Source organism: Diabrotica virgifera, chromosome 8 (genome assembly GCF_917563875.1).
Source record: "Diabrotica virgifera virgifera chromosome 8, PGI_DIABVI_V3a".
NCBI classification, from domain to species: Eukaryota; Metazoa; Arthropoda; class Insecta; order Coleoptera; family Chrysomelidae; genus Diabrotica; species Diabrotica virgifera.
Genome location: NC_065450.1, coordinates 33,784,125 through 33,797,307, shown reverse-complemented (window position 1 = coordinate 33,797,307; position 13,183 = coordinate 33,784,125). Strand labels below are relative to the sequence as shown.

Genomic DNA, 13,183 nt, shown 5'->3' with positions numbered 1-13,183 from the left:
AAAAACTCAATATTTATGATTTATTTTGCAATTTTCTAAGCAACCAATAAGGATGGACATATTCAGCGAATGCCATATTGAAGTTTTTTATACGATTTATGAGTTTCTTACTCTCAAATTTGTTTAAAGTGCTTAACTTTTTGGTAATAGACGAAAAAAGCGATAATTTACCGTTTTTCGATCTTCATTTGTTTATAACTATGTATATCATCAAAATCGGCTGCAGGAAACATATAGGTTAATAATATAGATGTCCATACTATTCAAAAAATTTGGTTTCGGCCTGGAGGGGGAAGTGTCACGAGAAAAACCTTATTTCTCTGGACTATATGCGTATAAATAAAAGTGGGACAAAATCCATAATCAATAGAAACACTTTGAATTCCTAACCAACGATAACTTCTTTCAAATTAAAATTAACGATAAAAAAATCATACAGAATAAAATCAACTAGAAGTAGGTTACCATTAATTAATAATAGAAATAATCCTGAAATAAATACATAATTTATTCCATACCTTAGTATTAGTATTATTATTGCATTCTTGTATTCCCGGGATTTTCGTCTTTTTCTTACTTCTTTTGAACAGACGACGTGGTTTCACTTGCACACAAGACATGTTTGATCCACCGAAAGCACTAAAGAGTCAGACTCAACTACGGAGCAAATATTTTTCACCAGCACCAACAAACAACACGAATAACGGATTGATAAGAACCGATGTTGCAGATAATGACTTAATACTACGAACATATGTTCAGGACTACAGCGTTTTACTGTTTGGATTATAATTTATTCGATTTCTATTAATTCGGTGTTATAATTGCCTAAGATTTTCCATGACTAATCAATAAACATAGCGATAAACAAAAATGGCATTGTATTTGGCGTTATTTGTGTATATTTTGAGATATGGTTTGGTAATGAGTTGCAAATGTGTAATTAGGCTATGCTTATTTTAGGATATTATTTTCACCCACGTCTCAAATTTACATTATCAGGATATTTTTCAGAAAACAAACAAACACGAAAAGATAAGTGTTAAGAAGAAATTGACCTGATTTTTATGGGGATTAATAATTCATGACATTTCGCTTAGCCATTTTTTGAAATGCAGATCTTGCTTTCTCAATCCTACATCTGATTTCTAGAGAATTGTCCCAATTTTAATTGACGCTATCTTATGTTATTGATACATTCTCCGTTAATTCGAATTCCGGTTTCAACATCATCCACTGCTTCTTGAAAGATTTCCTCAGAGTTCAGAGTAAATGTTGAACAGCAGTGATGATAGTATACATTTCTGACAGACCCTACCTGCCGGATTCTTCTGCCTACTCCTGACTTCTGCTGCTCTGCTTCTTATAATTTCTTCGACGTATAGCCCGGTCTATTCTGTTTCTTATCCAGAACATTTGTTTCTTCCAGTAGTGTTTTTCCTTCTATTTACTCTTTATCATGAATTGGATAATGTAGTATTCTTCGTACCTAACAGAAGTTAGAAATGGTAAGAATATTTAGTGCCTCTTAGACAGTAACCAAAATGTAAAATTGTGCACATTTTCCCGATCAAGAAAAATTTCAGGATACAAGAAAACCAGTACCAAAAGTTTATATTGAACAAACAGCGAAACTAACGAATACGAGAATTTTGGGACGTAGAAGACACACAAGATACGCAGTTAATTGAATAATGGAAAAGAATGAAGTCAAATGAATAGTCAAATGCAAGATATAAATATTCTACGAAATGAAGACTTCAAAGTGAAAGTCAAAAAATCTACTAGAGAAGATTAGTTGGATAAATCAAAGATGGTTATTTCAGAACGAGTGATATAGATGACGATCTTAAATCACGATACAGAAATGATTTACCCAGAATCTACACAAAAATTACTAATTTTGGGTTACTAATTATTATTTCCTCGAAATCTCAATAAACCAAGAACACCTACACGAAAGAACTTGTCCAGCGACATAGTACATTATGATATGATACATTATTACAAATATACAAATTGTATTTGTGGTTTCAAAGTAATTAACACCAGTAACCTACAAGATAAAATGTAAAAGACAACAAAACAGTTCGGAATATTTATAGCTCGTGTAATTGGATTATACTACATTTTTGTAGATAATGCTACCTACCAGTAATGTCAATATACTTGTCAAAATATGACCGAGCTTAACTTATCATAATGTTTATCTACTTTTTGTTAAAAAAAAGAACAAAAGGCAAAACTAAGAGAAAGGTCATTAAAACTGTTTAATGAAAAGTTTTCTTTTATGTCTACGTTTTTCGCTGTAAATTTATAATAAATGTATGTATAGTATTTCTCTTGATTTTTGTTGACCGTATATTATATAAAATAATCTTTTTGATATAAATATCAGGTTCTATTCGGTTGGTGTGGAATTACAACAATTATTTGTTCTAGTCACTTAATATTTCGCCAACTTATTGTTGGCTTCATCAGAAGTGGATTGCAATTTATTGAACAAAGCGATGAGAACCTTGTGAATTAAATTACATGAATAATATGTACTTACAGAGGTACAAACAAACAGAAAAGAAAACATTAACATTACACCTTTACTAGACCGTTAGACTAACAATTTTTAAAATAAGTTAAATACACATAAAATAATAAACAAAGTGTACCTACATTAGGATGATATTTTATCTATACAAAGAAACTCGTTCATCCTAATGTAGGTACATTGTTTTATTCTTTTATGTATATTTTAACTTATTTTAAAAAGTAGTTAGTTTAAAGGTGTAACGTTAATAATAATTGCCGTATTTTTGTGAAAATTCCACCTAAGTCCATGCTCATTTAATTTTATTCTTAAGTTGATAATAGGTATCTCCTTCTTGAATAAAATGAGAATTTTTTGTCTTAAATTGTCATTGGTCTTAAATGACAAGAAAAGGGAGGAATGGAATGATTTTTGGGACATCGATAAAAAGGCAGAGGAAATATTTGTTGACAAATTAGCAAACTAACCAGGTATAACAAAATAAGTGAAGTGGATCAAGCAACATGATTTTTTAAACTCCCACGTACAAGACAGCAGCAGAAGAACAATTAAAACTCTGCGAAAGAACGATAAAAACGGTGATATGATAAACCGACTAAATAAAGCATTTTAATATCTTTTAACATTTTTTTTTTGTTTAAATATGCAAATATACTCAGTGCAGCAAGCAATAATTGGTTAATATCAAACTCACCCATTTTCAAATTTGAAAAACATAATTACCTTTTTAGTACCTAAATCACTCCTACTACGCAATTTCGTTTTCTTTTTAATTTTTTTAATAATGTCTCCGAATCGCATCTTGGTAGCGAGCATAATCACAACAACAAATTAACAAAAAAAAAAGTCGGAAAACCGAATCACCTTCAACTCTGACCACGATCCACTAAATAATTCACCGAAGTTGGCGCTCCATATCGCGCGTACTTCGGAGCGAGAGAGATGCACGATTTTTGAAATTCAGCCAAAAAAACATTCAGCACATAAACATAAACCTGCTCCGGCGGCGTTTGAATCCAATCCACGGAGAGGCATTAATTTTTCGATGCAGTGTTCAAACTAATACCAAGATCATACACTAACATCAAACACTAACATCAACACTCATATCATAGGGCCTATAGTGAGCCTCTAAACGCGTCTTTCACGCAACAAATTTTAGTTTTGACAATTTTTAATTTCAATTTCTTTTTTGTCTGTCAAATCTTAAAGTGATGCACATCGGAATATGTTTTTGAATGCGGAGTAATTTACAAATGAGAAGCTGAATAGCTGTTGAATTCTCATTGCGCACAAGCGCGCTGGCGCGAAGCTACTGCAAAGTGAGTCGAAGGTAGAGATATTCATCGTGCTGTATTTCCGGTAATTTTGTTCCGATCCATTGGAGATTTTCAGATAGTGTTCTTGAAGTTATGAACTTTTATTTATAACAATAAAAAAACTAAAATTTCGAACTTTTCAAGCCATACCCCCCTTAATTGATTAAAATATGAGTGAACCACCAGATGATTATGCAAAGTCTGGTCTGCTTCACTAACAGCTCAAAAAATAGTTGTATTTAAAAATCACGCTAAATTTAAGGTTCATTTAATGAAATTAAAAACAATTAATAACCAAATAATTAGGTACCAATGAGATAAAATTGAATTTGACGATTATGTTTTCTCATCTAAAATATTTTCTTTTAAATTTACTTTTAATTTTCTCCACTGTTGGAAACACTGGTACTGATTATACAAGGAGTTGAACAACAATTAAAATTTTTTAGCCAAAGAAAAAGTTAAGCAGACAAACTGGATAAAAACATTATTGGTGATATATACTAGAAGACTCGAAATGAGAAGGAAAGGTGGCACCGATAAAGTGGGGTGACAATAATTGTTAATAAATGAACAAAACAACCAGGTATAAAAAATAAGTGAAATGGATAAAGATGCAGGATTTTTTAAACAGACGTATAATTCTGCAACAGGAAGAAATATTAATCATCATCATCATCATCGGTGACCGCTGACAGCCCATGGAGGGCCATGGTCGCCCGTTGGGGTTTCTAGGCTCTAAAGTTTTACATGGTGTGGAGGCCAGCCACACGCATAACTCCTCAAAAGTTCTAAACGATATTTATCTAAAATATTACTTTCTTGTTTCTTTTTTTGAGGAGGTCTTTTCGGCGTTATGTGTGCTTTGCTTGTTTGACTATAGCTGCCCATGTTTTTCTTTCCTTTGCTTGTTTTTCCCATTCTCGTATTCCTAGGTCTTTCAAATCCTGGTTAATACCATCAATCCATCTCTTTCTAGGCCTACCTCTCGGTCTTTTCCCATTTAATTCTTTTCTAAGTACTTTTTTTGTATTTCTCTTATCATCCATCCTTTCTACGTGTCCTAACCAACTCAGTCGTTTACTTCGTATTTCTTTTGTGATAGTAGGTCTGTTAAACACTCTGTTTATTTCGTGGTTCATTCTTATACGCCATTCTCCATTCTCCTGTATAGGTCCATATATTTTCCTTAAGATTTTTCTTTCCCATCTAAGAAGTTGTTCCTCTTGTTCACTAGTCAAGGCCCATGTTTCTGATGCATACATTACTACAGGTCTCATTATTGTTGTGTATATTTTTACTTTTGAATTAATCGATACTGATTTTGACTTTATGATATTTTGTAGGCTGTAGAAGCATTTGTTTCCAAGCGAAATTCTTGCTGTTACCTCATCACTGTTTTTATTTCCTTCTGTTATTGTTGATCCTAAATATTTGAAACGGTCCACTCTTTCAAATATTTGCCCGCTCAGAGATATGTTGCCTTTCGTTTGTACTTTTTCCCGAGTTGTTATCATGTACTTTGTCGTTGAGACATTAACTTCTAGACCCATAGTCTGTGCCGCTTCTTTAAAATATGTATAAATTTTTTCTAGGTCTTTTAATGTCCAGCTGATTATGTCTATATCATCTGCGTAGGCAACGATCTGATTGAGCTTTGTAAATATTGTACCATCCCTATCTATAGGAGTTTTCCTGATTACTTGTTCCAACGCAAGATTAAAAAGTGTTGTTGACAGTGCATCCCCTTGTGTTAGACCTTCATTAATGTTAAATTCATCGGACAGTTGATTTTGGATCCTTACTTTTGCTTTGGTGTTGGTTAGGCATAGTTTTACTAATCTGATTAGTTTTTTTGGTACATTTAACTCTTGCATTGCGCTATATAATTCCTTTCTAATTATTGAGTCATACGCTTGTTTGAAATCTACAAATAGATGATGTAGTTCGGTATTCCGCTCGTAGAATTTTTCCAGCGTTTGCCTTACTGTAAATATTTGGTCTATAGTTGACCTGCCTTTCCTGAAACCTCCTTGATAATCCCCTGTTGTTTGTTCCATTATATTATTTAGTCTTAATTCCAATATTTTGCTAAATATTTTGTATCCAACATTTAGTAGTGATATTCCTCGGTGATTATTGCAATCTAACTTATCTCCCTTCTTATGTATAGGGCATATCACTGCAATTTTCCATTGTTCCGGCATTATTTCTGTGGTCCATATTTCTAGTATTAACTTTGATATTTCACTCTGTATTCTATGTCCTCCATATTTTAACATTTCTACAGTTATTGTGTCGCATCCTGGGGCTTTGTTATTTTTCATTTTTTTTATTACCTCTTTTATTTCTGCTTCTGTTGGTGCATATTGGTCTACTTCAATCTCTCCTACTAATCTTAGCTCTTCTGTTTCGTAACGTTGATTTGGTTTATTCAACAGTTCATTAAAATGTTCTCTCCACCGTTTTAGCACTCCCTTTTCGTCTGCTATTAAGTCCCCATTTTTATCTTTGCATAATTTTGTTCTTGGTTGGAAACCTTTTTTTTCAAGATTTATTTCCTTATAAAATAGTTTTATTTCACGTTTTTGTTCATATTCTTCTAGCCTTTCAATCTTATCTTTATTGTGTTTCCTCTTTTTAAATCTTAGATGTTTTTTTAATTGTCGTCTTCTTGTAGTATATTCCTCTTTGGTTTCTTCCGTACTGTTGTTCAGCATTTTAAGCCTAGCTTGGTTTTTTGTTCCATTAGTCTCTGGCAGTCTTTGTCATACCATCTTTTTTGGCTAGGTTCTTTGCTTTCCCCCACTACTTCTTTTGCAGCTGTTATCACTGCTTCTTTTAAGACCCTCCATTTATCTTCGATATTTCTGACCTGATTTTCATTTACTTGATCATACTGTTCAATTATGTTCTCTATTTTCGTTTCATATCTTGCTGTTTTCCTCATTAGAGGCCAATATATCTGAGGCGTATTTGATCTTTTTTTCACCTTCTTCTGTTTCTTTGGCGGTAATTTTTTGTTTATATTTAATTAGCACAAGGTGGTGATCGGAGCTGCTGTTTGCCCCTCTATGACTTCTCACATCTGAAATGTCTGAAGCATGTCTTGCTCCTATTAAGACGTGGTCGATCTGGTTTCTTGTTTTCATATCGGGAGAAACCCATGTTTCTTTGTGGATATTTTTATGTGGAAATTTTGTACTGCTTATCACCATTTTTTTGTCTGTTGCAAAATCTATGATTCTTTGCCCGTTGTCATTACTTATTTCGTGCAGGCTATGTGCACCTATTGTTCCCTGATATAATTCCTCTCTTCCTATTTTTGCGTTTAAATCTCCTAAAAGTATTTTAACGCTATAATTGTTTATATTTGACACTTCTTGGTCTAATCTGGCATAGAAATTTTCTTTTTCTTCTGCTTCTTTGTCCTCTGTAGGTGCGTGCACATTAATGAAATTAATATCAAAGAACTTGCCTTTCATTTTCAGAATAGCTATCCTTTCGTTTATATTAGTAAAGCTTTTTACCGCATGTTTGTATCTTTCACTTATTATGAAGCCCATCCCACCTTGTCCACCTTTTGAATTACCATGACATATTAGATATTTTCCATATTCCCAGATATCTTCGTTCTTCCATCTCATTTCCTGCAACGCTAAAATATCTATTTTGTAGATTTTTATTTGTTCAATAAGGTTTTGTAGTTCTCCTATTTCTCCTAATGTTCTTATATTCCAAGTTCCAATTAAAATTTTTCCACTTTTCTTATTTTTATTTTTCCTGTTGTACTTATTCACCTTTTTGTTTGTTTTATCCTGTTTTCTAGTCTCTTCCGTACATTCAGTCTCTATGTCGCCATCGAGGCCACTTTTTATTTCAGCATTACTTGTATTTTGATTTTTTGCGTTAATTTGACTAGAGCTGGGAAAATCCCCCGATGTGCCCCCAGCGGTCAACCTATGATGACGGTCCTTTCCAATACTATTTGCTCTATTATTGCCCTGACTTTCCCTAACATTACAAGTATGAGGAGTTATGTCTTGGTTTATTATTGCAGTTTGCTCGTTTTTCTGACCTACCTTTACAATTCTGTTATCTTTACCCCTATTCTTAAAATTAAAGTCTACGTCACTATTAAAAACAAAATCAAAATTATCAAATGTTCTCATAAAAAAATCATCATTTCTCTTATTGTACCTATAACTATTACTATTTTCACCCTCAATGCGGACGCCGTCGCCATAATAATAATTAATCACCTTAACATTACTGTTACTATTAAGTACGCTGCAGGCGTCCGCACCGACAGTGAGTATTTCTTTCTCTCTTCGGTTTTCGGTAGTGTCTTCTTCCATTGCTGTTTTCGTACTATTTTCTTTTTTCTTTGTCTCCGTCCAACTTGCTTTAGTTACTTGTTTTTTGAGTACGCTGTTTTCGTTATTTTCGTTGATCTTTCTGTAGTAGAGCCCATTGATAACTCTTCCTCCGAGAGGGATCTATCACCATATTTTCTAGCTCTATTCGTCTTCTGGTCTTCTATTACTATAGCTTCATTTTCTTGTGATAAGGTTTGCAATTGACTCAAAGTGAAAAATTCGCCATTTAGAAGCAATTTGTTATAACGGATACCTGCATTTTGACCTTTCTCTCTTGCTTCTTTTTGATATTTGCGAAGTTCATTTCTTTGAATTTGTATGTGTTTTGGATAGTCTTCATTTATGAATATGTCTGTACCTTTTAATTTCTTTGTTTCTTTAAGGACCTCGTTTTTTTTACTCCAATTTTTGAATTCTATGAGGATCGGTCTTTTCTTATTAACAGTTTTGATACCAAGTCTTCGTATCTCTATAATATCCTGATCTGTATTTAGTTCTACTTGCAATTTTCTTGAAATTTCTGAAATCTTATGCTTGATTTGCGTTTCGTCTTCATTTTCGATCTCTTCTATTCCTTGGATGATCAGATTCTTTTTTCTTACTTCTCTTTCTAATACTTCTACCCTTCTTTCTTGAATTTGCCATATTGTTTGAAGTTCTTGATTCTTTTCTTTTAACTCTGTATTTTCTTCTGTTAGTTCTGCCAACTCTTTAGTGATTGTGTCGATTTTGTCTTCCATTCTCATGTTTTGTTTTTCCAGTAGGTCTAACTTTAGTAGTTTTTCAAGGATCGCATCAATTTTCTGTTCCATATTTTTTCTTCGGTAGATTTTAGTGTATGGTCACCTTTATTTTAGCAGACCGTAATTACTGTTTTGAACAAAAACGTTACTTAAAATGCAAAAAGTTAATGTATTAAAATTGGTTATACTAAAAACTTTTACTTTAATTTTAAGGAATAATTTACTAATTTTGAACTTTTCCTTTTATTAGAAGAATAGAATGATATTTTTTGAAATCTTTCTTCTCAAACTCTTCTTTGCATCTATTGGTATATGGTTGACAGTTCTTCAGTTTAAATGTAAAGTGTACGTACCCAAATTCACAATTTTTCCGAGAGAGCACTTTCAAACCCACTTGCTTGTAACAGGCGGCCACACACTCCTTGAAATATTAATAATAAAGATAAATCATGAAAGCGTAGAAGATAAGATGATATAAAAAATTATTCAGAAGGGAAAGATAAACTTCTTAACAGCGATATTGGAGCCCGATCAAAGAACAATCTGACCCCCAAAAAAAATAAAGAAAAGATGAAAATTTGGGAATAGGCAGTTAAAATTGTCTATTATTATATAAGAAAAAGTTTACAATTCAACATCCCCTCCATTTTACAAAAATGGAGAGGAATGCCCCCCTCCTGAAGGTAAAAAAAAATAAAAATAATAGTTAATAAAATCATTTTTAGGTAAAATTGTGGCTTATTTCCCATTTGAATATACTTGATTAAAAAAAAATACATTCAAAATAAGACCGGAATTGGATTCTAAACAACTTTTGTTCTATAGAGTTTTTTCACTAAGTCAATACTTTTCGAGTTATTTGCGCGTGAATATGTTATATTTTAACAGAAAAAAACATGTTTTTGGACGGTTTTTCGGAGATAACTCAAAAAGTAAGTATTTTAGAGAAAAAATATTCTTAGCAAAAATATAGCTCATAAAAAATTGAAAAAAAAATGGTGTATACATGGGATCTGTAGACCCAGTAGAAGCAGAGTTGCAGCTAATGAAAAGTAGGTTCTTCTTCGTCGAATTCCAAATCGAATATTTCAATGTGAAATAACCTAAATACGAAGCACTTTTTGGGGAAAATTCATTTTAACTTTTTTAAAGTGTTTAAAAAAAGGTTTATTTTTGTTTTTTAAAAAAACTTGTAACATTAAATGTAAGTGAGTTAGGCTCAAAATATTGTTGGTCCCTTTTATTTTTTGGTAAAAAATCACGAAAATCACCCCCTAATAAGCATCACAAATTAAATTTATCATTACCACTTCACAAGTTACTTTGTCTATGTGTTATTTATACAGGGTGTCCCGAAAAGATTGGTCATAAATTATACCACAGATTCTGGGGTCAAAATAGGTTGATTAAACCTCACTTACCTATATAAAATAATGCAAACAAAAAAGTTACAGCCCTTTGAAGTTACAAAATGAAAATCGAATTTTTTTCATATATCGAAAACTCTTAGAGATTTTTTTATTGAAAATGGACATTTGGAACTCTTATGGTAGCAACATCTTAAAAAAAATTAAAGTGAAATTTTTGCACCCCATAAAAATTTTATGAGGGTTTTGTTCCCTTAACCCCCCCCCCCCAACTTTTGTGTACGTTTCCAATTAAATTATTATTGTGGCACCATTAGTTAAACACAATATTTTTAAAACTTTTTTGCCTCTTAGTACTTTTTGGATAAGCCGGTGTTTATCGAGATATTTTGAATATTTGTCGAATCCACCACATATTTGTATATGGTTAAGTACGATTGTAGCGACCTATCTGAAACTTTATTTATAATTTACATTTTTAGGTATATTTTGAAAAAGAAGCCACGCATACACTATTTTTTTCAATTTTTTATAAGCTATAATTTTACTACATATTATATTAATACAATATTTTTTTCGCTAAAATACTTACTTTTTGAGTTATCTCCGAAAAACCGTCCAAAAACATGTTTTTTTTGGTTAAAAATGAACATATTCACTAGAAAATTCGAAATTCGAACATGAAAACTCGAAAAGTATTGACTTTGTAAAAAAAACAGAACAAATAGAACAAAAGTTGCTTAGAATTAGTCATTATATTCAATTCCAGACTTATTTTGAACGTATTTTTTTTCACCCCGTATTTTCCAATTTTTGTAAAATGGAGGGGATGTAGAATTGTAAAGTTTTTCTTATACAATAGACAATTTCAACTACCTATTCCCAAATTTTCATCCTTCCTTTATTTCTTTGGAGGTTTTCGTAAAATTTTATGTTCCTTGATCGGGTTAATTTGGTAAAAGTTCAAGACGTAGACCCAAAACACGATAGAAAAACATGTGGAAAAATACTTATGAAAAGTGGAGATAAGAAACATGGAAACCTATTGAAAGATAGTATACAAGCAAAATCAATAGCGAAAAATGTGAGAGCACAATATAAAGAATTGTAAAAACTAGAATGGGCCAAATATAAAGGAATTTTGACATGAAAACGTTAAAGCTTACACGATAAGGTATAGCTTGAACGATGATGAGATCAAATTTTTACATTATTTTTCTACAGTCTATTTTCAGTAGTAACCCGAAGACATTGATAATTATTGTGCGAAAAAATTTTAATAACAAATTTCAAAAGCTTGTTCTGTTTCTAATAAGCAACAAGCTTGAAAAGATTGTTATTACATTTTTGAGGATTTATTAACGTTCGAGGGTTATTCCGAAAATTTTTTTGCTTTTTTTTGAAATAAATACAAACACAAAACTATTTATTTAAAGGTACAATTAGTAAATGAAAAATTCGAAAAATTAAATGGAGATTCAGAGGTGTTAGAAACGTCAAAATTGACATTCATGCGTATCTGTAGCAACGAAGTGAAAACAGCCCATGGGATCTGTTATCAGTGTAATGTTGCTGTAATTGGTTATTTTTATTCGCAAGACCTCAAATATATAAATTTCATTGGATTTCTAAGTAAGCAAAAAATTTTCAATAAAATCAACTCAGTGATCAACTAAATAAAGCTTTGTAATTTACAACTTATTTAAATAGACAAAGATAAATCAGTGCAACAAGCAACAATTGGTTAACATCAAACTCACCAATTTTCAAATTTCAAAAATATAATTACCTTTTTAGTACCGAAATCACTATTACTACGCAATTTCGTTTTCTTTTTCATTTTTTTAATAATGTCTCCGAATCGCATCTTGGTAGCGAGCATAATCACAACAACTTAAAAAAAAGTCGGAAAACCGAATCACCTTCACCTCTGACCACGCTCCACTAAATAATTCATCGAAGTTGGCGCTCCATATCGCGCGTACTTCGGAGCGAGAGAGATGCACGATTTTTGAAATTCAGGCAAAAAAACATTCAGCACATAAACATAAACCTGCTCCGGCGGCGTTTGAATCCAATCCACGGAGAGGCATTAATTTTTCGATGCAGTGTTCAAACTAATACCAAGATCATACACTAACATCAAACACTAACATCAACACTCATATCATAGCCTATAGTGAGCCTCTAAACGCGTCTTTCACGCAACAAATTTTAGTTTTGACAATTTTTAATTTCAATTTCTTTTTTGTCTGTCAAATCTTAAAGTGATGCACATCGGAATATGTTTTTGAATCGCGGAGTAATTTACAAATGAGAAGCTGAATAGCTGTTGAATTTTCATTGCGCACAAGCACGCTGGCGCGAAGCTACTGCAAAGTGAGTCGAAGGTAGAGATATTCATCGTGCTGTATTTCCGGTAATTTTGTTCCGATCCATTGGAGATTTTCAGAAAGTATCCTTGAAGTTATGAACTTTATTTATAACAATAAAAAAAAACTAAAATTTCGAACTTCTCAAGCCATACCCCCCTTAATTGATTAAAATATGAGTGAACCACCAGATGATTATGCAAAGTCTGGTCTGCTTCACTAACAGCTCAAAAAATAGTTGTGATTAAAAATCACGCTAAATTTAAGGTTCATTTAATGAAATTAAAAACAATTAATAACCATATATATAGTCGCAACATAGGAGGTCCCGTGGGCACTTTTAGGTCGCCGCGATTTGATGGTGGTATTATAGGTTTTTTTGGGTGGCTGAATCCAATGGAAGTGGTCTGGAAGCCCAAATGTGGTGCGTTTAATTGTTATTAACAAATTATGGTAAA

At 32.1% G+C, this 13,183-nt stretch overlaps 1 protein-coding gene across 14 annotated transcripts in view; it reads right to left on the bottom strand.

The window, feature by feature from the left end:
• Nucleotides 1–13,183, bottom strand: part of LOC114336519 (TLD domain-containing protein 2) — a 911,210-nt gene that overhangs the window by 62,984 nt on the left and 835,043 nt on the right. The window contains exon 1 of one of the 14 annotated variants that reach the window (XM_050659413.1): nt 12,143–12,272. The exons of 11 other annotated variants lie outside the window; for them this stretch is intronic. In XM_050659413.1, coding sequence (XP_050515370.1) covers nt 12,143–12,235 — 93 coding nt within the window. In that variant the 5' untranslated portion in view covers nt 12,236–12,272. Of the gene's footprint in view, nt 1–518; nt 764–3,268; nt 3,413–12,142; nt 12,273–13,183 lie in introns of those variants that run through there. 2 more of the 14 variants (XM_050659412.1, XM_050659409.1) reach the window with 2 other exon arrangements.